Source organism: Protopterus annectens, chromosome 4.part0, assembly GCF_019279795.1.
Source record: "Protopterus annectens isolate FY-2018-M chromosome 4.part0, PAN1.0, whole genome shotgun sequence".
Classification (NCBI taxonomy): domain Eukaryota; kingdom Metazoa; phylum Chordata; order Ceratodontiformes; family Protopteridae; genus Protopterus; species Protopterus annectens.
In genome coordinates this window covers 587,951,096-587,978,162 of record NC_056733.1, presented here as the reverse complement: position 1 = coordinate 587,978,162, position 27,067 = coordinate 587,951,096, and the positions used below count along the sequence as shown (strand labels likewise).

Genomic DNA, 27,067 nt, shown 5'->3' with positions numbered 1-27,067 from the left:
CTAGCAGCTGTTCAGATTTTCTGACAGGCTTAGTCCTGTCCAAATAGAATCTAAGTAGTCTGTGCACGTCCAGAGAGTGCAGTATTTGTTCCCCTTTGTTTTGTGGATTAGGGAAAAAAGTAGGCAAATGAATGGACTGATTTAGGGCCAAAGTAGACACCACCTTGGGCATAAAAGAAGGATTAGTCTTGAGGGAAACCCTGTCCACATGGAAGATAATGAAGGGTTCCACTGCCATGAGTGCCTGCAATTCAGACGCTCTTCTAGCTTAAGTAATGGCTAGAAGAAAGGCTGTTTTCCAAGAAAGGAATTTCAACTCAGCTGTAGCAGTTGCTTCAAAGGGGGGAAGAGTGAGCTTTTCCAATACAAAGTTAAGGTCCCAGGCTGGAGTGGGAGCTGTCCTGGGGGGGGGGGGTCTTCAATTTTTGGCACCCTCTAAGGAATTGCTTTAGCAAGGGGTGAGAGAAGAGGGGTGGCTCAGTATTATAATGCGCTGAAATGGCAGAGGTATGAATTTTAATTGACGAGAAGGATAGGCCCTTGTGGAGCATTTCTGTTAAGTACTGTAGAATATGAGGTAAGCTGAGCACCGCTGTGCCCATCCCCTGAGCTAGGCTCCAGGAACAGTATCTTTTCCACTTTTCAGCATAGGATTTTCTAGTACTAGGCCTCCTTGCCTCCAGAATGACATCCAGTACCTGCTTACCGAGGGATGTTAGGGGAGAGCGCAAGGAATTAGCCAGGCTGCAAGGTTCAGGGTTTGAAGCTGAGGGTGCAGAATCTGGCCCGCCTGCTGGGACAGCAAGGAAGGGGTCTGAGGCAGGTGCAATGGTCGTAGCAGTGTCATACTGCACAAGAGTGGGTACCAGTGCTGGCATGGCCATTCTGGTGCAATCAGTATTGTCCTTGGCTTGTCCTGTTTGATCTTTAGTAGGACCTTTGAGAGGAGAGGCAGAGGGGGGAAGGCATAAACTGAGAGGCTTTCCCAGGAGAAGGACAGGGTGTCCACTTTCCAAGCTTGGCTGTGGGGAGTTCATGTGCAGAATTTGTGCAACTGGTAGTTTTGAGCGGAGGCAAACAGGTCTACCTCTGGAGTCCCCCATTTGTTCCTCAAGAGGTTGAATATTTTGGGTTCTAGTTTCCATTCGTGTGGGCCCATGAGATTTCTGCTTAGGTCGTGTGCCAGTGAATTTAGTTTGCCTGGCAGGAATTAAGCTTGCAGGTGTACTTGGTAGCTCAAGGCTGTGTTCCAAGAGCCATGGCTCGACTGCACAGAGGGTACAAGTGGGTTACCCCTGCTTGTTTATGTATCATATAACTGTCATGTTGCCTGTCTTTACCAATAGTTGCCCTGGAAGAATATGGTTTTTGAAGTCTGTCAGAGCATTCTGTACAGCTAACATTTCTTTTTGATTGTTATGCAGGTGCATCTGTCCTGAATGCACTGCCCTGAAATGTGAGTCCCCCATGCATAGTCTGATGCGTCTGTTGTTAGGGTTTGGGCGGCAGTGGGTAGAGTGAAAGGGAGTCTCTTATTGTAGTAGCAGGCCGCTGCCCACCAAAGGAACTCTTGTCTTCATACAAGGAATGATAGAAATCATTGTTTCCAGGTCCTGAGAATGTTGACATCATAGGCTTTGTAGATACCATTGGAGTTTCCTCATATGCAGTCTTGCATATGGAATTAGTAAAATGCAAGAAGCCATGAACCCCAGGGCTTGCAGTATTTTCCGTGCAGATAGCTGGGGTTTTGTGGCCAATAGTTCAAAGGAGGTTGTCAAACTTGTTTCTCCAGAGTGAGGAATGCCATCTGGGAAGTTGTGTCCAAGCTTGCTCCCAAGAATACAATCTGTTGGCAGGGTACTAGGTGAAATTTATTTTCGTTAATGGTGTACCACAGAGAGGTTAGAAGTTTCTTTACAAATGCCAGGTGTTGTAATAGCAAGTCCTGGCTTTCTGCCTGAATAAGACAATCGTCCAAGTATGGGTAGATTTGAATATTTCTCTGCCTGCAAAATGCAATGGCTGGAGCTAGACACTTTGTGAATACCCTGAGCGCAGTAGATAAGCCAAAGGAAGTGCAGAGAACTGACAGTGCATGGAGCCTGGCCTGAAGCGTAGGTATTTCCTGCAAGATTCCCTTACTGGGATGTGGAGGTAAGCCTCCTTTAAGTCTAGGGTTGCCAGCAAGGCATCCTTGGCTAGCATGGGAAGAAGCTGTTGCAGAGTTAGCATTTTGAATTTTGATACTACCAGAAAGGTGTTGAGAATAGAGAGGTTCAGGATAGGACGCAAGGAGTTGTCTTTTCCGGGTACTAGAAAAAGTCTTGAATAAAAACCTTGTCCCCTTTGTTCTGCTGGGACAGTTTCAATAGCCCTGCTATTGAGAAGAGAGAGAGCCTGCTGTTGGGCCTCCGCACATTGATTTGGGGGTAGGTCTGGCCAACCATTTGGGGTTGGTAGTGTGTGGAAGTGGAATCTGTATCCTTGGGAAACTATGTTCAAAACCCATTTGGCCTGGGTAAATCGTTATTTTTGCATGCAGGGCGAGCTTTCCTCCTAAGGAAGCAGGTAGTTGAGCAGGGCTTGGAAGGGTTAAGGTTAAGTCATTGTGCCATTTTTCCCTAGGAGGGTGGCTTACTACTCCCTGCTTTGGAAGTGGGAACTCCCCACTGTTTAGGTCTGTGCATAACCTGAGACTGTAGCCTAGGTGGTCTGCTGTTCCTGGGTTTGGACTGAGAAGGCCTAGAAGGGACTGGAAAGGACTAGTTCTTTAAAGGCCAATGCCTACTGAATCTGGGAGGTTGCACTTGTAGGAAATCTTTAACAGTTTGCATAGATATAGCTTTTTCCTCCATCCTTTTGAGGACGACTTCTGTTTTGTTGCCAAAAAGGCGGTCTTGGTTTAAGGGAGCATCCAGTAATTTAGCTTTTACATGATCTGGCAAGTTTTTTTCCTTAAGCAAGCATGCCTTCTAATTACAGACCCAGTGATAGCAGCCCTGCAAGATGCTTCTAAAGCATCAATACCACATTGCAAAGTATGTTTACCAACTTGTTCTGCAGAATGCAATACATCCTGTAATTCTTTGTGTTCAGTACAGTCAGGAATCAACATCATTTTCTGTTTAAGTAGCCCCATAACATGCTGCTGATACTTTAGCATATGAAACTGGCAATTTAAAGCCCTAATGGCCAAAGTAGTAGAAATGTATACCTTCTTACCCCATCTGTCTAAGGCTCTAGATTCTCTATCAGAAGGGGTAGGATTTTTGGCAGCAGTAGCCTTAATGCTTTTTGGTCCTTGGGAAATGGTATCCGCAGAAAGATTCTTGAAGAGGAACTTGTGAGAGTCAGGTACTCTGTAGTACCTGTCAGGTTTTCTGGGAGCTGGAGGTAAAGTGTCTGGGGTAAGGCTAGATTCCAAGAAAGCATCATCTACAATGTCCAGAACAGAAGGGATAGCTAAAGGCCTGTGTTGAGGTAGAAGTAAGTAATCCTGGCTTTCCCAGCAGAAATGCTCCCTAAGAGTGTGCAAGGTTTCACCGAAAGAAAAATCCTCTGGAGGGGAAGCAGAGGGAATGGAATCCTCTGCATCAGAATACTCATAAGTAGATAAGGGCAAAACCCGGTCATCAGAAGGAGCAGTAATATCAGACTCCTGATCAGAAGAATTAGAAAGAAAATCAGTTCTAGGTCTCTTAGAGGGGGAAGGCTGGCTTCCCCTAATTAAGGTAATAAGGTCTTCAGCCATTCTAAGCATTTGGTTTTTAGGCATATGGGCCTGAGCCTGCAGTTTGGTTGTCAGTTTTATAGGCATGGTGCTAGTTTTTGGCCTGGATAAAAATGATGGCGTCGGTTTAATATGAATGTTTGTAGGCCTGAATACACCCTCAGAAGCTGGTGCCTGCAAAGCGGCTCTGGACCCATCCAAGGTAGAGACATTCGCAGGTTTCATAGTCGAAGAAGCATCTCACGACATACCGGACTCCGAATGGGTCTCAGTAGAGGACTGCAAATCAGAAGTAGTGGGTATCAGGGGCTGCGAAAGCACCTCACTGAGTACCAGCGGACTGGCAACTAGCTTAACGGAAGCGTTGTCGGCAGTTTTGTACCTATGCGGTCTGTCTCTGTCTTTATCCTTAAGTTTTTTCTGGAATATCGGTAGTCGGATGGCTTGACAAAGCCATTTCGGAGTACACAGAACGAGTACGAAAGTAATTAGCTGCAAAAATAGCCCAGACGTCGTAGTCTGCGCCTAAATAAGGGACGCAGTAAGAATAAAAATCTCTATGAGGTATCTGCTTTCCACATGTAAGACAATTGTTAACTTTTACTGACATCGGTTAGAGCAAGAAAAAGGATACTTAAATTTTTTGAAGACTTCGGTTCTGAAACTCGAAAATGAAAATTTCAGGAGTCGGCTGACTGGCACTTGCGAACTGCTTCTGCTTCAGGCACCGCACGGCAAGAAAGACTAATGTAATAGCGTCGGCTGCATGTTTTATACCCCTGACGTCATGGAAGACACGACAGCATCCGATGCAGAAATCCCAGGACTCTGGTATTCAGGCCGGCTGAGGGCTACCTGCAGGCAGATAACCCAAATGTGATGACTGCAACAGTGAAACACGAAGAACATGTAATCCAACTCTACTACTGCATTAAAGCACAAAGACATTATCAGGCGACCCACAAAGAAAATATGTAGAATGGGCAAGATGCAGCCAGTGGGAAGCTATTCAGAATAAAGTTTTGAGGGATTGTGGAAATGACCAAGGAGACAAACTCCCTCTGGAATAATGAAAGAGAAGCCACAATGCTAGTGCACTCACTACATAACACTACCAATTGGACAATAGTCAGAAATGTTTAACTGGGTCTTAAAGTGTGCAGTAGGGGAGTAAAACAAAGGACAATAAGCGTCTCGCACACAGGAAGTATGATGAAAGCTATGCAGCAAAGAAATCCGAAGATGGGGGTGAATGAACTCATTCACACCCACACTGCCATTCATAATCAGTCTTGTACTTTATCTATGGTACTATTTGTGCAGCAGCTATTACTAGACCATGGCTACATTACTGTGGAGACCTTTAAAGGAACACAACAAAAACTGTGCTTAAACATAATCATGCTAATCAATTCGAGACACTCAACAGCAAGATTAATTTTCTAAAACAGGAGGAAAAAAATCATTACATTTAAGAAATAAAGCAAAACAGTGCTTTACTACTTTAACTTAATGACATTCTTTCATACTTGGACCTTTTTCTTTTCATAGTTCTATGTGCATAGTGATGTGCCTGCCAACACAGAAATATATCATGCAATTCATTACTGCAACTGCTGACAGAACTGAATATGCTAAATGGACAGAGGTGAACAAAAAGATGGGTTTGGTCAGAAAGGAATATCTGTATAGCTATTGGGAAAATTATGGTGTGGTGTGGATAAGTTCAGGGAGTAACTACACAATGCATTCATGTACACACATTCCTTTACAAGGATACCCATTGTCCCTACCAAGTTTCCCACCAATAAATAGTCAATTCTATTGCCAACACAGTATGTACCTAAATGTTTTGAGTGCTCATCTGTAATAACATGATCAGTAGTGCCTGGAAGTGGTAAGTTACATTACTAGTAAGAAAAAAAAATGAAAAAAAAAAAATGAAACAAGTTAACTGCTCCCAGGAAATAATGGTCATGTTTTGCTGAAAAACATAAGTCTGGTAATACTGAATAAGCAGTACTTTGTGTCTTCGTAGGAATTCTTCCTCTGGTATGAGGCTGTCTTCGGTCTTCATCTTCTTGGATGCAGGTTCATCATCCATGGGAGGTGGTGGGTGAGCTGGTGGCATAGGCTGAGGAGCAGGCATAGGGGCAACTGCAGGAGCTGGCACAAATGCTACAAGACGGAAGACAAAAGATAAATTAGTCATGTTGGTTTCTGTACTTTAAGTATGAGACATTTACAACAGTATGTACGCCTGCAACCACTTCGAAATGATGTTCCACAAAGTATCCTAGAACTGCAGAGCAGGAATGCTGAGTCACATTCAAAGTAGCTGAGACATTCAGTTAAGAAGCCTCAATGCATAACTGCTTTTTACTGTCTGCCATACAATTTATGAAAAAATTATACTGAACTGAAGTTTGAAATATAAAGTCAGTCTGGTTCTGTAATTAGTGTGCGGTTTTAAACTGTATTTCACCCACTACAACTCAAACCAACAGGGATGCCGCGTGTGTGTGTGTGTGTGTGTGTGTGTGTGTGTGTGTGTGTGTGTGTGTGTGTATATATATATATATATATATACATACATACATACACACACACACACACACACACACACACACACACACACACACATATATATTTTTGTTAAATGAAAAAACACCTTAGAACTAAAAAGAAAACCTAGTTTTAACTCTATCTCTGTTTTCTGAGTAATTTTAACATCTCAAAGTCACTAACTGCTTCTTACTGAATTTTAACCTATCTTCTGCAAGAAGACTGTCAATGGGGCTTGACACATCAACGTGATCTTATTTTTCTTTAAGCCTTTCTCTTTCCCATAATCCATTTCAAGTCTGCTTTATAAGAGTCATACTAAACATATTGAAGTAGTGGTGCATTCCCATTCCACTGGCATATAATGGGATTAGTGTCAGTCACTGTCATCTTGTGTACCTTCTGTAACAGACTGCTGCTTTCATTTCCTGAATGGCACTCATTTGTGTGCATATCACGGCTTGTTTTACGGTATAAAAATGAATTATACAGCTGCAGTTGCTAAACTGCAGGCCTTTGTTCAAATTATCTTGTTTTAGTCCAAGATTAATTGATAGCCCCTCCCTTTCACTTAGGTAAATATGCTGATACTTTACAAGAATTACAAGAAAAAATACTTTTCTCTAAATGTCACAGACAGCTTTGATACTACAAGCAAGTCATCTTAAAATGTACAGTAGTAAAAACAACATTTAAAGCTTAAAATTTAAGCTTGGCATTTCAATACTGTGATGCTGCTTAAGTACATTTGTCAAAACGGGTGACAACTGCCTTTGAACCATTGACTGATTTAATTGTTCTGTTTTGCTCAGAAAGGTATTAGAAGCAGCTGTGAATCAGTGTAAGTTTTCCTCCTGTCTGCAATAAAGTACAAAACCCTTCGTAACTCGGTTAAAAAGCTTATCACAGCAGACCGTCAAAACTACTTCTCCTCACTTCAAAGTAAACATAAAACCAACCCACAAAAGTTCTGGAAAGGTAAAACCACCCTCTTAAAACCTGGTACAACTGAAAACCCAACCCCTAGCCCAAATGTACAAGACAATGATCTTGCCACCCAATTTAACTCTTTTTTCATTAACTCTATTTCCAAACTAACCTCTTCCTTCTCGAACAACTATCCACCTCCAACTTCCACTTGTCCTCTCCCAACACCCCCTCCATTTCCACTCTATCATTCTACAACCTCTCAATACCCTACATTCTCCTTGAAACCAATCCCTACTTCTACCAAAAAAAAACTCCTTCAGAGGCTAAAACCATGCACCAATGCCCCAGATAACATTCCCTCATATTTCCTCAGCATAGCTGCTGAAGCCATTGCCCTCCCAATCAGTATCCTAATCAACCACTCTATCCAAGAAGGTCTTGTTCCACAACTCTGGAAAAAGGCTTTTATCATTCCCCTTCACAAAGGAGGTAACAATACTAACATTACCAACTTCCGGCCCATCGCCATCCTCTCTCCAATTTCAAAAATTCTAGAGAAATGTATCCATCTTCAACTCCTTCCTCATCTATTAGACAACAACCTATTAACTCCTACCCAACACGGATTCCGACCCAATCATAGCACTATGACGGCCCTCCTATCCTTCCTTGAAACTGTGAATAAAGCTCGAGATTCTGGTTTCACTGTATCTACCATCCTACTCGATCTCTCTAAGGCCTTTGACACCATCTCCCATAACCTACTACTTACTAAACTTTCTACACTAAACCTATCACCTTCAACTCTCAACTGGTTTACCAGCTATCTCTCCAACAGGCAACAAGCCTTCAAGTGGAAAAAAGCCACCTCCTCCTTCCTTAACACCCCCACAGGTGTCCCACAAGGTTCCATATTAGGCCCACTCCTCTTCAATATATTCATTAATGATTACCGCTCTATCCCTTATGCTAACATCATCCAATCTGCAGATGATTCTACAATCATCTGTGCTGCCTCATCCATCCCAACTCTCCTAAAACTGACTCAAGATGCCTTCTCCACCACAGAACAATGGATGAAAGACAACCATCTTGCACTTAATGCAGCTAAATCAAAACTAATGATATTTACCCCCTCTAAAGCCAACACCTTTGATAGACAACTATTCTCCATCACCAGTCAAAATAATACACCTCTTGAACTGGTATCTGAAAACAAACTACTAGGAGTTCAAATCGATGACAAGCTTAAATTCGATTCCCATCTACTACTAAACATTAAAAAACCCACCAAAAACTTGGCCTGCTCTACGGACACAATCGGTACCTCACCCCAGCTACCAAGCTCACTGTCTCTACCACATTTCTCTTACCCTCCCCCTTCTATATGATGCCCCTCTTTTACCAAACCTACAATCATCTCTCAAAACAAAACTATCCTCTTGTTATAATAAAATAGCCAGATTTGCCACTAGCAACAAATCTTCAACCCATCACTGTGCACCTCTCCACAAACTAAATTGGCTTGAACTTCCCAACTACCTCTCCTATACTCAGCTCACCTATGCACACAAACTCATTTTTCAGCCATCCCTCTGTCCCTCCCTGTCTACTACCTTTAAAATACACCACACACAAAGACTTCTCAGATCTACTAATCAAAACTTAATAGAAGTCTACAGACCCTTCCGTCCCCCAGGACAAAACCTCCTGTCCTTTTCCCTAGCAAGCCTATGGAACTCCCTCCCTCCATTCGTACCATCACTAGCCTCCCTACCTTTAAAAAGATCACCCCACTTCCACCTAACATCCACATGGGAATGCTCCTGCTCCCACCCCCACATAATCATTCTCCACTTCCTACAGTCTTCCATCTCATAAATTCATTATTGAAGCTAGTAATCAATTTCTTATTGTACCTAGCAAACTGAAAGCCTTCTGCATCTATCTACTGACTTCCTAATCCTACTTGAACAATGTTCTCCTAAAAAAAAAAAAAAAAAAAAAAACTGTATTTTTATTGTAACCTCAGTATTTTGTTCTGTCTTGTAATCAGAAATGGTTTGAAATGTAAATCTCTGTAATCTTTGTGTAATCTGTTGGAGCTTTTCTCCCCAGGACTCCCATTGAAAAAGGGTTATTTTGGCCCAATGGACTATCCTGGTTAACCAACTGCAAATAAATAAATAAACAAATAAAATAAAGACAATGCAAAACAGTTTCACACCTCTCTGTCTTGTTTACAGTAGTCAGAACTCCTGAGATGTCTCTGTGTCTGTGGTATGCCTTGCAAGTGTATACAAATTCTTCTGTAACTCATGTGGGAAGTTAAGCTTAAAAAAGTGTGTGGCCTTTCCCTTCCTTTGATACCAAAGTGAAGAGATGAAAGTTTTATAAAGTACAAGCAGGCTTCAGGTACCTGTACAGTACTGGAATCATTTTATAGGGAGAAAAGCACCCTATGAGTTGAGTTAAAATGTAGAAAAAGGTGGAGTTTTCCTTTAAAGAAATACAAGAATCAAACATTTCTGAATATTTTCAAAATATTCTGTGTTTACCACTTGAAATGCTATGAAAAGGTACAATGATTCCTTCTTACTAGAACATCAAAAGATTACAAAACTATAAATATGCAGAAAGGCTTCAGGAACTGTCATTTTAATCCATTTCTCACACGTTGCTTAGAGGAGACTCCTGCCTGGTCTGTAAAAGTCAATGTCAAATCTGGATCTATTTGTAAGTCAGTTCCTCGAATACATATCACTGGGGAAGTTAACATTAGATCAAAAACAAAAAACAAAACATTAAAAAATAAAGTGATGTAGATATTATGCTATATATATATATATATATATATATATATATATATATATATATATATATATATATACACACACACACACACACACAAATATATACATACAAATATTGATAGATAACTATACATTCACACACACAGTGACATTTTTGTTTTTTTTACTTTAATCAATTGAAAAAGGAAAGTGTTATCCTTTTCTGTTTGTGATGTTATGGGTTTTCGATTAAAGATAAATTTTCTTGTAATTTTAGATTAGATGTGAAGTGACATTTTGAGCACATGGTTAACAGTATTATACTCATGTACAAACAAAAATATATGTATTTACATACACAGAACTGCACATATACATATACACACAGCTATGTATAATGTATTTACAGTGCAGTTACAAATCTGTATATCTATCACTTTCTCTCTCTCAAGTACAGCTGTGTTTTTGATTCACTATAACTGGAGACATTCCAATATGCTCGACTGTGATCACTGCTGCAGACATCAGCTTAGAGAACTCTGCTGCAGAGTGAAATACTGCAGAAAGCACAGATGTGCTAAGGACTTACCATAACTGTAGATGTTCAAGTGGATCAATGTTGCAGTACTGAGTTTTTGGAACTTCCTGTCATGCAGAAGCCAGTGGCTGGCCATAACAGTAGTCATTTTCCATCCCCTAGCCAATGGACATCCTTGGTTGTCTGACATCAGGACATTGAGGGGTATAACAGGTATGTCATTTTGTGCCATCTTCAGGTCCTTCTTGTCAGAACTTCTTGGAGTCAGATGGTCCTCGGGCAGTATGACCTGCCCAACTAGCCCTGACAGCCAGGAACCCTGGACTAAAGGAGAAGGGGCAAACAAGTGTGGGATGATCTGAGAACAAAGAAGGGAACCTATACCAACCCTAGGGGAGAGCAAAAGGGCAAAATAGAAGAGAAAGGTGGGAAAGGATACTCCAACATTGATCTACTTGAACATCTGCAGTAATGGTAAGTCATCATGTTCATCACAGTAAATGTTACAGTACGGATTTGGGGAAAGATTCATAAAGCTTCTTATTTGGAAGAAGTTTTGATCTGGGGATAGTAGGCTCTACAAGACTTGGGAGGTGAACCTAGCTCTAACCCTAGCAACGGCCCCAAGATGTTAATGCTTGGTAAAGATGTGTGTACAGAGAACCAGGGGGGGCCTCTTCTAAAATGGTCTGAGTGGAAGCTCCTTTCATAAATGCTGTGGTGGTGGCAGCGTTTGCTTTAGTGGTGTGGGCTCTAACTCTGCCAGGAGTCACTTGTCATGAAGAAGGTAGCAAAAGGAGATGCAGTTTGCAGGCCATTTGGAAATATGTTTTACCTAGTGGTTTTCCTTGTCTGCCTTCTGCAAAGGTTACTAAAAGCTGGTCTAATCTGTCTGGCGAATTTTTTTTGTGGGGACAAAACCTTAGTTCATAGGTGTGTACTAGGCTAATGGCCCTGGAGCCTTTACAAGCCTAGCCCATAGGATTACCCTGGCATCATGCCACCCGACCTTAGTTTCCAGTGCCTCTGTCGAGTAGAGCCACTGGAGTGATCCCCGGGGTGAATTTTCTATTTCCCATCCACTCATCAAGATGTCTCTTGAAGAGGGCCAGTGAGGTGCTCTGTTTGACATGTATGGGAAGTCTATTCCATAGCATGGGCAGTCTCTGGGTTATGAACCTGTCCCTCCAGCACATTCTGTTGATTGTGGTAATGAGGTTGAGGTCTCTGGAGATTGTGGTGCAGACAGATTGGGATTTCTTTAGACGTAGCATTTCTAACAAAGCTGGGTCAGACATGGCTTTGTAAGTCAAGCACAGATCGCCTCTAAGTAGGCGATATGAGACAGAGAATAGTTGGGAGTTTTTTGAGCCTGTCCATATAGGACAAGTGTTAAAGGCCTAGGATCCTCTTTGTGAGGTACTTTTGCGGTATCTCCAGCTGTTGCAGATGTCTAGTGAGATATATGCCAAATGGGGCAGTGTACTCTATGACTGGCCTAATGAGGGAAGAGTAGAGGGAGACAATGACCTCTTTCTACCTGGATGCAAAACCCTTAGTAATGAGATGTGCCACATAGAAGGGCTTTCTGACCACAGTGGAAGTGTGGGGGTCAAAAGAGAGGTTGCTGTCAACCTGTGTTCCCAGATCTCTTATAATGCCTTCTGTGTTCAGTGGACTACCATCGATGTGTTGTCAGCTTAAGTCCAAAGAACGAAGTATTCTCTCAGTCTCTTATTTTGAGGATTTGGGAAGAACATATGGATATGGTTACTTGATTCAAAGAAATCTCTTAAATCATCTTGAGCATTAAACAGGGAATGGTCCTCGACGTAACTCTGTTGCTATTAAAGAGTACGAGTGGCTCCTTGCAGATCAATGAAATAATCTGGATGAGGTGAGTGCTAGCAGTCAGACTGTCATACCAGTTTGACAGGTGCTGAAGCTGTTAGTTCAAAGGGTGGCAGTTTCTCAAGAACATAACTAAGATCCCAGGAGGGGGCTCGTTCATGTACGGGTAGCATGAAGTGTAAAAGTGTAATGCCTCCCTTCAAAAATTGTTTCATGGGGGAATGAGCATAAATTGGAAGGGACATGGGAAGGTATGGAGAAATAGCACAAGTATCGACCTTACTGCTAAAATAGGACATTCCTTGCTTGTACAGAAGGAAGAGGTATTCCAGGACCTGTTACTAAAGAGCCAAAGAGGGTAGATTACCATTAGCTTTGCACCAGATAGAAACCCTTTTCCAATTAGCTACATGCGACTTCCTGGGATCAGTTTTCTAAGTTCTTCCAGGATAGACAAGATATCCTGAGAAGAGAATTGTTAGGACAGAATAAAAAGCCAATCATCCAAGCTATTAATTTAAGAGTTTGCAGGCTGGGATGGATGAAACCCCCTTTTTGTTCTAGATTACCAAGTTCATAAGAGGAGAAGAGGCATTTTTATCCCTTTGCTGCATGCCAGGGGGAGGGGTGGTAAATCAGCACTACCTGTAACAGTAAAGAGCTATTTGAATAATTTTTGGCCTCTCTTCCTGTCTTACCCCACACCTTCCTTGGGGGTGAGGGATATTAGTGGATGTGAGAAATAGGTCTGTCCATTTGAAGATTAGGTCATCCTCGCTTCAAGTCGCTCTCTGTGAGGTCTGTCAGTAGAACTTACTGAATTGCTAATTTTCTGGGACACACTAGATGTGTCAGGTCTAAAATCTCTCTTTACAACATCCATTCGTTGGGCAACTAGGAGTTCTGTTCAGGCAGACTGACAGAAAATTGTCCTGACCTGGTATGTACGAGGCTAAAGGTGGGACTCCTTGTTGCTGTAACACAAACCAAATTTCTACTGATAGTCTGCACAAGGGGTAGCAATGGGCTACTCCCTATTTATGCACCACATAACAGTAGTTTTGTATGTCAGAATTCTTCTGGGTCCAGGAATCAGTTTTTTTTCCCCTTTATATTGATGTGCTGATTTGCTTGATGTCTGTACCAAATCCCCTGGACCCTGAACTGCCATAGAAAAGCTCACCAGGCCACGTCTGAACTGCATGTTAGGGTCGGCACTCCTAGGGTGAGAAGGAAAGTGGGTATGGGTAGGATTTGTGTGTGTGTGTGGGGGGGGGGGGGTGGAGGTGGTGCTCCTTTGGAGGGGCAGGGCCCTTAAGTCACCCAAGTCTGGAATGACTTTTTTCCACTTCCCCTGGTCTCTGGCACTTCTCCCCTTGGGTTGTTTGCTTTTTTCACACCTTAGTAGAAAAGGCCAGGACTTACTAGAATAATTTCTGCTATATATGGGGGGTAAGGGATGGGTAAAAACACCTTGACTGAATTTTTCTCTTTTTTATCCAATTTCACAACAACTTTTACAGCTGGGGTCCAAAGAGAAACTCCTTATCTAGGAGTACATCCAGGAGTTCTGTTTTAACCTGGTCTGAAAGGTGCCAAGTCCTCAACCAGACATACCTCTGTTACAGACTCTATGGCAGCTGCCCTGCATGACGTATCCAATGCATCATAGCCAAATTTTGATGAGTGCCTGGATACCTGGAGGTTAACATTACACAACTGGATATCCCTCTGGAGGCTCTTATCCTGCATTCCCCCTGCCTCATATTTAATTTGTTCCTGTACTGTTCTCAAGCTATTTGAGCACATGGAACTGGCAGTTCAGAACTCTCTTGGCCAGGGTGGACGAAGTTAAGTTTTCTTTCCAAACTAGTCAAGAAATCGGCTCTCGACATCTTTGGGTTAGGGATTCTTGGATGCCTGTCCACTAGCTCCCTTGGAGGATTACACAGACACTTCTGTGATCCACCACAGTTTTTTTTTTTTTTTTTTTTTTAAAAAGAGAAGCTTGTGGGACTCGAGCACTTGATAGAAGCAATCAGACCTCCTGGGGGGCAGAAGGGAGGGAGATGGGCTGCAAAGATATGTCAATAAACACATCATCCAAGACAACATGGGCTGGTGGGATCACCTGTGGTACAGGAGCATGAAGGTTCAGAAGCTCTCTGTAGTGCTTTTGAGATTTACAGAGTTCCCTAAACTTCTAACTGAAGGCTTCCTACATTCAATGAAGGGTGCTTCCAATGGATAAATCCTCAGGTGGCAAGGGTAAAGGATAGGGTGTTTTCTAATTCAGAGTCTGAGGGGGGACTAGCTGAGGGGAACTCCTCTCTCTTTCTTTTTCCAGGGGAGGTTCCTGTCACAAGTTTTTTTTGCAGCACGAGTTGCCCTGACTTCATGATATCCACAAAGTCCTACACCAGCCTGGCCAAGCATGAGTTGCCCTGGCTTCATGACATCCACAAAGTCCTGCACCAGCCTGGCCAAGCATGAGTTGCCCTGACTTCATGATATCCACAAAGTCCTGCACCAGCCTGGCCAAGCCCTGTAGAAAGACCTGGGCAGATGAGACAGGAGACTCAAACAACACTGGCTGCGGCACACTTACCTGCCTCTTAGTCTTGAAAGTGCAGGGCTTATGTGAAGAGAAGGTTTCCTCATTCCCAGGTAATTCCTACCTTATTATCAACCAAGAGTATCCTTCTCTTACGGGTCCCTTATCCTTTCGCTTCTTAGGGATGATAGCCTGGGAACAGTCAGCATGTGATAGTGAAGCCCTTATCCTTTCACTTCTTAGGGATGACAGCCTGGGAACAGTCAGCATGTGATAGTGAAGCCCTATCCTAACCAAAGTGCAGCTGGAAGGATTCAGTCATATGCCCAATGGTCTTACTACTGAACCCAACACAAAAAGGGCAGTTAGGAACATTGTAAGGCCCTTAGCAAAAAAAAAAAACAAAAAAACGCAATATGAATAGAAGTCTTCGTGAGGGATTTGTTACAACAAGCTAGAGATAAGGAAGGTCTTCAATGAGGTACTTAAACCAAAATGCTCCGTTGATTCAAGATGATTGATGTGTGATGATGCTGAGCAACTTAGTCTTGTTCATCGGACTACACTGCAAGAACCATCGAGGATTGTGATGGACAATGTAATGATGATGGATGGCAAAGGGCATCCATCAGTTGGGGGATGGTGAAAGACTCTGGTATTCAGGCCAGCCACAGTAGAAATTTCCAAGATTTAACACTGCAACTCTGCCTATGTTGAACATCCAGTAGTACAAAGGCTCTGAAAGGAACCCAGTTCTCAGTATAGCACCAACTAGGAAACTGTATCCAATTACCAATATATGACTTTCTAGCAGTAGGCTCTTTGCTTTCTTTAACATCTGCTGCATGCCCTCGGAAAAGAAAAGGTTCCAAAAGGGTATCAAAACTGAATCATCCAGGCAAATCAGATGCAATTTTTTTCAGGTTGGGGAAGCATCAAAAACACCTGTCTTGTGTGAGTAGATGCATTCTGTGAGCAAGCTTGTGATAATTACCCTTAGTCAATTCCTTAAGAAGAGATAACCTTTGTTATCTGAGCCAGTAGGGGGAGAGCAAAATGATTCTTGGGGAGTCTCCTGAATTTTGACAATAACTTTGGATATCAGTGGAAAGGGTAGAAACGCATACAGTAACACTCCCAAGGGAATGAGGAAGCATCAGACTTCTACATCACTTGCAAGGAATCCTGGAGCAGAATTGCTTTATTTGTTCATTTTGAACCTTTCTCATATGTAGTCTGAAAGAGGTAAACATGAGAATCACAGATGACATGACTACTAAAATCCTGACAAATTCCTTGGCTGAAATCTTTGACTGGAAAAACCCAGGAATGGGTATACATATAAATCTACTTTCTCTTCTGGAAGAGATGCATCCTGAATAGAGAAATCTAAAAGGCAACATAGGAGTACTACCCTGTGAGAACAAATGACAGAAAATGTTATCAAGTTTACTTGGAAGCCTAGGCTGAGGAGAATTCTTACTAAGAGATTCCTGACACGTTGAAAAGTCTCTGCAAGTTGTTTACATAAGGAAAAATGTGAAATGTGACTATTCTGCAGTCTGCAATAGGCTACCACTGAAGTTGGACACTTTGGCTTATCTACTGGTCCAAGGGTATTCACAAAGGGTAATGCAGAGAACTGAAAGTGAAACCCAGACACAGAAAATCTTAGAAAAACCTCTGAACTCTGAGGCAATAGAATGTGAGAGAAGGAATGAAAGGTAAATGAAGGTTATATACTTAACATAATGCTAGTTCCGAGTTGCCTTTTTCCATCTGTCTCAACAGACGGGTGATTTCTGACCCCAGTGCCGTTTTCAAGAGCTTGGATCCAGGGATCTGGCTCTTCCCCTACTCGTAAATCCCTTTAACCTCTAGGTTACCTCAGATCGAGTTTGCCTGCTTGTATCTAGTGCTTCACCTGATGGATACAACACAGACCTACCAACCTATGCAACAGGACATAAAAAGGTATAAACAGCTCCAAGCTGTAACAAGACAAGGCCCTCGTCAGGTCCAGTCAATCAGTCAAGGGGCATAATATGTCAATTTAGGATGCGGGACAGAGGGAGGGAATGTTGCACTAGATGGAACAAGGCAACATGGATCTGGCGTTATGGGAAGTAAATAACTTTTGTATCCAATGTTTTTTCCGTCTGACTCAACAGATAAGGCAGGTTCCCAAGCTACCACAGAGCCCCTGGATATCTCATGGAAGGATATTTCAAAGCATGGTGGAGCCAAAGGATGCATGGGCTTTACACTGTACATCTAGTTTTAATGTGACACAAAAATATGAACAGCAGCCAGAATAGCCGCTACACAGATCTTATCTATAGCTACTCTAGCAAAGTAGAGGCTGACCGGAAGGGTATAGCAAGAGGTCTGAATATGGATCCAGCACTCACAGAGGGTGTCTCATATAAGGCCTGGTAGAAAACAGCACAATGAGAATTGCAGTTGCCTTGTACTTCATGGCTTTTTTAAGAAACTTGTTTAACAAAGGGAAAAGGAAAAGTACAGTTTTGTACCTACCATAAATGTAGATGTCCGAACTGGATAGCATCTGCAGTCATAACAACTGGGTTGTCCTGTCGTCAGGCAGCCCTTCAGTCGGCCGGATTCCAAAGTCCGGGTCCGGCTTCGGCTGATGTCGCACTTCACCCGACGTCATCTCTGTTGGTCTTCGGGTATAAAAGCATCAGCCGACGCCATTTTCCTCAGTGTTTCTTGCCCCAGATGCCAGCAGCCCTCTTGAAGGCTAAAATTTGGATAGATGCCAATGTTTCCAAAAAGATAGAGGTAAACACAAAAATAAGCATGTATGTACATATATACAAACAAATACACCATAAAAGACTCACCCCACCAACTAGCTATTAGGAGGGTAAACACCCTAGGAGTACCCCAGACGGGAAGGAGGGAGGGTAATCCTGACTGCAGATGCTATCCAGTTCGGACATCTACATTTATGGTAGGTACAAAACTGTACTATGTCCTTCATGGATGCATCTGCAGTCATAACAACTGGGTAGAATACCATAGCCAACTAGGGAGGAGGATAAAAGTAGATTATGGTGTGTTTAGGATCCCTTGCAGTACAGCAGTGGCAAACCCTGCTCGGGATCTGGAATATAGAGGCAAATTATAATGCTTGGCAAATGTATGCACAGAGGTCCAAGTAGCCGCCTCAATAATGTCTTTGGTTGCCACTCCTCGTAAGAAGGCTGTGGTAGTGGCTGTTGCCCTTGTAGAATGAGGTCTTATGTTCTGTGGAATTGGTTTTCCATGGAAGGAGTAACAGAATCGTATGCAATTTCCTATCCATTTGGAGATTGTCTGTTTGGAAATAGCTTTTCCTTCCCTTCCTGTTGCATAGGCTACAAAAAGTTGGTCAGTCTTTCTGCTATTTTTGTTCTGTCCAAGTAGTAGCGTAGCTGTCTATGTACATCCAAGGTATGCAGTATTCTTTCCCTCTGTTTTGTGGGTTGGGAAAGAAGGTAGGTAGGTGGATTGCCTGGTTTAAAGACACTCTGGATACCACCTTAGGCATAAATGTAGGATTAGTCCTCATGGACACTCTATCTTGGTGGAAGATTAGGAAGGGTTGCACTGCCATTAAGGCCTGTAGTTCTGAAACCCTCCTTGCTGAAGTAATTGCCAGTAGGAAAGCAGTTTTCCATGACAGGTGTTGTAGGTCTGCTGTTGCTGCTGGTTCAAAGGGTGATAGTGTCAACTTTTCTAGCACAAAGTTTAAGTCCCAAGCTGGTAATGGTGGTTTCCTTGGAGGTTTTACATTCTTGATTCCTCTGAGGAACTGCCTGAGCAAAGGGTGCGAAAAACAGGTGGATCAAAGCTGTATTCTGCTGAAATAGCTGATGCATGTATCTTGATGGAGGAGTAGGACAGGCCTGAATCAAGAAGTTCGCCAGATACTCCAGAATGTTAGGCATATCTATGTTTGACACATCTTTTCCTGTTTCCGTACTCCAAATGACAAACCTTTTCCATTTTCCAGCATAGTTCCTTCTTGTTGAAGGTCTGCGTGCTTCAAGAATAATGTCTTTAACTCTTTGGGAAAGTTCTGGATTAGCTGCTGCTATGTGATGTTCCATGCAGTCAGTTGCAACGTTTTAGGTTTGGATGTATGATGCTGTAGTTGTTCTGAGTTAACATCAAAGGCACCAGGGTATTGGCCACATATTGTTCGAGACATGCTCCTCAGCCGTGGGTACCAGTGTTGTCTTGGCCAGTTTGGAGCTATCAGGATTATCCTTGGACGTTCTTCCTCGCTTTTTAGTAGTACTTTGTGTGTCAAGAGAAGAGGTGGGAATGCATATGCTGTTAGGCCTTTCCAGCTGAAGGAGAGCGAATCCACTTTCCATGCTAGTGGGTGGAATGTCCTTGTGCAGAACTTTTGAGCTGGTGATTGAGAGGTGATGCGAATAGATCTATCTGAGGCATTCCCCATTTCTTTGAGATGGTCTTGAAGATGTCCGGTGCAGCTTCCATTCGTGGGCATCCGATGTGGTTCTGCTTAATATGTCTGCTAGAGTATTTTCTTTTCCCGGTACAAATATTGCCTGTAACTGGATGTTGTAGCTGAGTGCCAGGGTCCACAGCTCCAAAGTCATTCTGCATAGGGGTATGAATGAGTGCCTCCCTGTTTGTTGATGTACCACATGACTGTGGTGTTGTCTGTCCTTATCATCAACTGGCCCTCTTGGAGAAATGGTTTGAACTTTTGGATTGCCAGTTTTACTGCCAGCATTTCTTTTAGGTTGATGTGCAGGTGAAGTTGATCCTGTGTCCACAATCCTTGCACGCATTTGTCCAGCATGTGGGCCCCCATCCTAGGTCTGAAGCGTCTGTTGTGATGGTCTGGCTTGCTTGACATCTGCGAAAGGGTAGGCCTGGGTTTGACTGACATGCCTGAGCCCACCATAGGAACTCCTGCTTTAAGCATGGAATTAGTGGGATTTCTGTTTCTAGGCTGTGTCTGTGTTGGGACCATAAATTCTTTAGGTACCACTGTAGTTTTCTCATATGTAGTCTGGCAAATGGGACCAAGGTTATGCATGATGCCATGAAGCCCAAGGCCTGCAGTACTTTTCTTGCTGTTAACTTGTTCAGTTTTGTTAGTGCCAAGAAGTAAAGAGGGAGTTCTCTTTGTTTTTCTGTAGTCAGGAATGCGATTTGTTTTACTGTGTCCAATTCCGCCAAGAATGTCCTTGTTTGGGATGGTATCAGCCTTGACTTTTGTAAATTGACTGTGTATCCCAGTGCTTGTAGCAAGTAAATGACCCTTTGTAAATCTGTTGTCAGCTTGCTTTTGTTGTCCCTTGTAGTAGGCAGTCGTCCAGGTATGGGTAAATTTGAATTCCCTGTAGTCTGCAATGGGCGATTACTGATGCCAGGCATTTTGTGAATACTGTGGGCGCAGTAGATAAGCCAAAGGGCAATGCTGAGAATTGATAGTGCTCTGATCCTGCAAGAAATCTGAGGTATCTTCTGCAGATTGGTCGAATGGGGACGTGCAGGTATGCCTCCTTGAGATCTAGAGTTACCAGCCAAGACTCCTTGCCCAGCATGGGAAGAAGTTGCTGTAGGGTCAGCATTTTGAATTTTGGGACAATGATGTATGTATTTAAGGTGGACAGGTCGAGAATTGGTCTCCAACTTTTTTCCTTTCTTGGAACTAGGAATAGTCTGGAGTAGAACCCCTTTCCTTGCTCTGCTGTTGGCACTCTTTCCACAGCTCTCATGTTTGCTAACTCCATTATCTGTTGTAGTGCCTCTGTTTTTTGATTTGGAGGTAGATTTGGCATTCCTCTTTTGACTGGTAAAGTGTGGAAGTGAAACCGGTAACCTTGATCTATGGTTTGTAAAATCCACTTGTCTTTTGTTATGTAGTGCCAGTTCTTTGAAAATAAGGTTAACTTTCCGCCTAGAGGAGCTGCTATTTGTTCCCTGGTAGGCGGATTTAGGGTTAAGTCACTGTGTTGTGCTGATGTAGTGGCAGTGGTTGTGTCTGTGCCTCTGTTGTTACCTTGCCACTGTCGTCCTCTGTGGGCACCTCCTCTGGATTGGTTTCTGCCTCTGGAACGTCTATTCCTGCCCCTTTGAAATTTTGTGGAGTCAGGAAAGGACCAATTTTTGGCAGGCCAGTTCCTGCTAAACCTTGGGGGTTGAACCTGCAAGAAATCTTTAACCGTTTGAACAGATTTTGCCTTTTCTTCCATTTTCTTCATAACCTGCTGGGCAGGTGTACCAAACAAACTTGTCTTATCCATAGGAGCATCTAGCAACTTAGCTTTAACATGGTCCGGTAAAGCTTGCTCCTTTAGCCATGCATGCCTTCTTATCACTGTGCCAGTCATGGCTGATCTAAATGAAGCCTCCAGTGCATCATAGCCACATTTTAAGGAATGGTTGCTAACCTGTTGTATGTTATTTACCATTTCTAATACATATTTCTTATCAAGAGATTCATCAGTGGTTAGGTTTTTAGTTAACTGATCAAGCATAAACTCTTGGTATTGTATCATGTGAAACTGACAGTTTAAAGCTCTAGCTGAGAGAGTAGCTGAAGTGTAGACCTTTTTACCCCATCTGTCTAATGACCTTGCTTCCCTTTCAGAAGGAATAGGGTTTTAGCTATGGTCATGCTACTGCCTTGGGACCCTGGGATATAGTTTCGGGTCTGCAAGTGGGGCCTTGTAAAGGTGGTGATGAGTATCTGGCACCCTGTAAAATCTGTCTGGTTTGGCAGGGGCTGGGGTAAAGAATCTGGAGCGGAGCAGACATCATTGAAAGCATCATCCACCACAGAGAGAACAGGAGGTATAGCTAAGGGCCTGTGCTGTGGGAGGTGCAGAAAGGTCCTAAGTCTTTTCTGGATTCTGAAAAATCCTGTTGCTGCCATTGGAACTGCTCGCATGGCATGTAAGGTTTCCCCAAAGAGAATTCTTCTGGTGGGGAAGCAGCTGGGATGGATTCTTCAGCATCAGAAACTTCAAAATTGGAGAAAGGAGCCTCTGGCTGGTCAGTTATGTCTGATTCGTCAGCAGAATCATCAGAGGACACTGGCTCAGGGGCTCTGCCCTAGGTCTCTTCTCTGGGGCTGAGAGGCCCTGTCTGGGTGAGATTGAGATCCTCTAATTAATGAAATTAAATCTTCTGCCAAAGTAAGCATTTGAGAACTAGAAGAGGGCCTGGTTGTGGGGGTTTAACAGGCACTGTCTTAGTAGTCTTGGCTGCTTTAGCCCTGGCGAAGGCCTTAATGGACATGGCTGCTGGAGGCCTAGCAGCACCACGTGCTGGGGTAGAGACATCCAAGGGAATGGTGTCTGATAAGTCAGTGGCAACCACCGTAGTGGATAAAATTTCTGAGGCCGATTCAAGAGTGGTAGCAGGGGCCTCAGTTGTAGAGATAGGTTCAGCTGTACTTTGATCAGTTTTCTCGGTTTCGGCCGAAACAGAGACACTCACGGTTTGCTTAACCATGGTTTCGGCCGAAACCGCGGACCGCGAGTGTCGGTCTTTATCTTTGCGTTTTTTGGCAGATTGGGTAGTCGGTGGATCCGACGGCATAATGTACGCAAAATCAGAACCGAAAAACTGTTCTGCAAACTCCGACCGGGACCTAAGCGTTCGTCGGTTGAAAGATGCACAGAGCGAACAGCCTCCTACCTCGTGGGCTGGGCCTAAACAAGGCAGACAATAAGAGTGGAAATCTTTATGAGGTATTTGTTTCCCACAGGTTAAACAATTATTAACTTTTTCTGACATCGGCTGAGGCAAGAAAGAGTCCCCAACGGGGTACTTAGCTTTAGAAGTCTTCGAAGTAGTATTCGGTAGAAGTAATCTCCGACCGACCGGCACTTGCGAACAGCTTCTGCTTCGGGCGCCACGCGGCAAGAAAGACTGAGGAAAATGGCGTTGGCTGATGCTTTTATACCCGAAGACCAACAGAGATGACGTCGGGTGAAGTGCGACATCAGCCGAAGCCGGACCCGGACTTTGGAATCCGGCCGACTGAAGGGCTGCCTGACGACAGGACAACCCAGTTGTTATGACTGCAGATGCATCCATGAAGGACATCGTGTGAAGGAGACCCAGGGACCAGTTGTGAAACACTGCATCCCTCTGTGACTGCCCCTCTAGGGAAATCATGGTATAGTAACTGCTGCATTTGTTGTTCACATGGGATGCAAAAAGATTGCAGCAAGGCTGGTGCCAGCTACTGATTATCACTACTGCCACTGTTTGCTTGAGGGACCCTTGTGAAGCAGAAGAACATACCTACTTAGTTTGTACGCTAAAACAATGGAAGTCCCTGGGATATGCATTATTGACAATCACTGTTGACAGTGACTGACTGAGGGACCTTTGTGAGACAGAAGAGTAGACCTACTTAGCTTGTATGCCAAAACAATTGAAGTCCCTGGGACATGCAGTGCAACAAGAAAGTATTGAGAAGACACTGCCCACTGCCACACTCTCATGGCTTCCCGGTATAACAGGTACTAATGGGTTCTCCCTTGCTTGCTGATAAACCAGATCACTGCAATGTTGTCTGTCTGGATGGACATCACTCCTTTGGGGAGAGTCTAGAAATGCCTGCAACACCACGAGGACTGCCCCCCATCTCCAAGACAGTGTTGTGAAGTCTGGCCTCTGTCACTGACCATGTGCCTTGAACCATCTGCCCTTTGTAATGCCTCCCCCCACCTCAGAAGGGAGGTGTCCGTGGTCACAGTGACTGTCAGGGGTGGGAGGGTGAAAGCTCGACCCCATGTGACTATTAGGGAGGTCAACCATCAACGAATATGGCTCCTGCAGACTGATGTGAGACGAACTGGGAAATGAAGGAGTTCGTGCAACACTGACCATTGCAGAGAAAGTGTCCACTGTAGAGCTCTCATGTAAAATCTTGCCTGAGGTACTAATGTGACAGCTGCAGCCACTGACCCCAGCAACCACAGATTAGTCTTGCCACAGGTTCAAGTAAGATAAAACCTCAGACGCTATTTGACATAGGGATAGGTTTCTTGATTCTGGAAGTCTGGCAATTTATTAAGTCCAGGTGATATCCTATGAACTCTACTATCTGTGACGGTGTCAACTGGCTTGTGGTTAGATTGCTTGCAATTCCCAAGTAAGGGGCTAAGTAGAGTAAGTCATCCCTGCAGTGGAAAAGTAAATTAATGGTGGATGCTGTGAGGAGCTAATCATCTAAGTGAGGGAATGCCTGGAGCCTTTGCAGCCTTAGATTCTCCACACTGACTGCCATACATTTGGTGAGCAACCTGGTGGCTGTGGTGAGACCAAAAGGCAGTTACTTGAATTGGAACTGACTGGCTCCTAACCAGAAAATGAAGGCATCTCCTAGACTGTTTCACTATCTTGATGTAGTATTAAATGTCCTGGGGATCTATCAAGCATATTCAGTCATCTTTCCTCAAAAGAGGTTGAATGGACTGAATCGTGACCATACAGAACTTTGCCTCTTTAAATTGGTTGAGATGCCTTAGGTCCAGAATGGAACTAAAAAGAAAGTACAGTTTTGTACCTACCATAAATGTAGATGTTCGAGGATCCACATTGCTGCAGTCCTAACAATTGGGTAGTCCGCTGTCCAGTCGGCCCGAATACCAAAGTATAAGGCTGACGTCGGTCAGGGTGCATTAGACTGACGTCAGTACGTCAGGGTACTAATGCGCATGACCGACGCCATATCCTCAGTCTTTTCTTGCCCCAGATGTCAGAAGACCCTAAAAAGACAAGGCCCAATATACCTGCACCAAAAATATGTACAATATATACAAAAATATCAGCATATAACCTCACCTACACAACCACCCCTAAACATAGAGGGGAAGGAGGGAGGGTAAATTGGACTGCAGCAATGTGGATCCTCGAACATCTACATTTATGGTAGGTACAAAACTGTACTATGTTCTTCGTTCCACATTGCTGCAGTCCTAACAATTGGGTAGAATCCCAAAGCAGAGGTAAGGGGGGCTGGCAAATCATAAAGAAGCAGGAGCTGACAACATGCCTTGCAAAATAGCTGTGGCAAAACCAGCCCTAGACTTAGAGTAGAGAGGAAGGTGATAATGCTTAGAGAAAGTATGCACTGAACTCCAAGTAGCTGCCTCCAAAATATCCTTAGTTGCCACACCCCTTAGAAATGCTTTTGAAGTGGCAGTAGCCCTAGTGGAATGAGGCCTAATCCCAGCTGGAATCTCCTTGCCATGATGGGAATAACAAAATGCAATGCAAAACCCAATCCACCTAGAAATAGTTTGTTTTGACACAGGCTTGCCCTGAACTGAAAGCAAAAGAAACAAACAACTGCTGAGACTGCTGAAAACCCTTAGTCCTGCTCAAATAATAGCAATTGCCTGTGCACATCTAAAGTGTGCAAAATCTTTTCCCCTTTATTTTGGGGGTCTGCATAAAAAGTAGGCAAATGAATAGTTTGGTTTAAAGCCACACTAGAAACCACCTTAGGCATAAAAGAAGGATTAGTACCTAATGATACCCTATCCTTATGGAAAATCAAAAAGGGCTCTACTGCCATAAGGGCCTGCAACTCAGATACCCTTCTTGCAGAAGTAACAGCCAACAGAAAAGCAGTCTTCCATGACAAGTATTTCAATTCAGCAGTAGCTGCAGGCTCAAAAGGTTGTAGAGTAAGTTTTTCCAACACAAAATTGAGATCCCAAGCAGGAGTAGGAGCTCTACGTGGGGGTCTTATATTCTTTGCCCCTCTAAGAAACTGCTTGAACAAAGGATGCGAAAACAATGGTGGGTCACAATCATAGTGAGCTGAAATTGCTGCAGCATGAATCTTAATGGAAGAGAAGGACAAACCTTTGTCCAATAACTCAGTAAGATATTGAAGAGCCACACTCAAATTAGGCTCAGAAATCTCCAAATTCTTTGCTGTACTCCAAAATAAAAATCTCTTCCATTTTTCTCGTACACTTTCCTTGTACTAGGTCTTCTAGCTTCCATAATCACATTTAAAACTTGTTGAGGAAGTTGAGACCTGCTGTGTTTCAATACAGAATATGCCAGGCTGTTAGATGAAGAGAGTGGAGCTTGACATTGAGCAGATGACCGTCCTTCTGAGATAACAGATGTGGAATCAAAGGTAAAGGCCATGGAGGCTTCCTTACCAGACTCCTTAGTAGTGGGTACCAGTGTTGCGAGGCCAATCTGGAGCTATTAAAATCATCCTTGGCTTGTCTTGTCTGACCTTTAAGAGCACCTTTGGAAGAAGAGGCAGAGGTGGAAAGGCATACACATGAAGATTTTTCCAACTGAAAGAAAGAGCATCCACTTTCCAAGCTGTGTGATGAAACCCCTTTGTGCAAAACTTTGGCAGCTGGTGGTTTAGTGGAGAAGCGAACAGATCTATGTCTGGAGTTCCCCAGGACACTGTCAATTTCTGAAATACATGAAGATCCAGTTTCCACTCGTGGGGATCCATGATTTGTCTGCTTAACACATCTGCTAAGGAGTTCTGTGCTCCGGCAGAAACCTTGCCTGAAGAGTTAGTTGCAAGCTGAGCGCAGTCTCCCATAAAATCATTGCTTGCCTGCATAGAGGATAAGAATGTGTTCCCCTTGTTTGTTGATGTACCACATGACAGTTGTGTTGTCTGTTAGAATCAACACCTGCCCTGGAAGAAGTAACTCCTTGAAAGCCATTAATGCAAACTGGACTGCTAACATCTCCTTCAAGTTGATATGTAGATGCTGTAGTCTGGCAGGCCACTTGTCTTGTATCCACTTTCCATTTAGATGAGCTCCCCAAGCAATGTCCGAGGCATCTGTCGTTAAAATCTGACTCACCTCTGGCGGGTCACAGAGAGTCCCTTGTTTAGGTGACATTCCTGAGCCCACCACAGAAATTCTTTTGAAGGCAAGGTATTATTTGAATGACAGTGTCCAAATCCTGGCAGTGCTGTGTCCATACATTTTGAGATACCATTGCAGCTTCCTCATATGCAGTTTGGCATTGGGAAGCACCAGAATACAAGATGCCATGAACCCTAATGCTTGAAGGACTGTCCTTGCAGTCAGCAC

General features: G+C 43.5%; 1 protein-coding gene across 1 annotated transcript in view; it reads right to left on the bottom strand.

The window, feature by feature from the left end:
- SF3A1 (splicing factor 3a subunit 1) overlaps positions 1-27,067 on the bottom strand; it is a gene marked incomplete in the record, with an annotated part of 443,164 nt that overhangs the window by 160,789 nt on the left and 255,308 nt on the right. Inside the window, 1 exon segment of the mRNA XM_044068523.1 lies at positions 5,757-5,911. Coding sequence (XP_043924458.1) covers positions 5,757-5,911 — 155 coding nt within the window.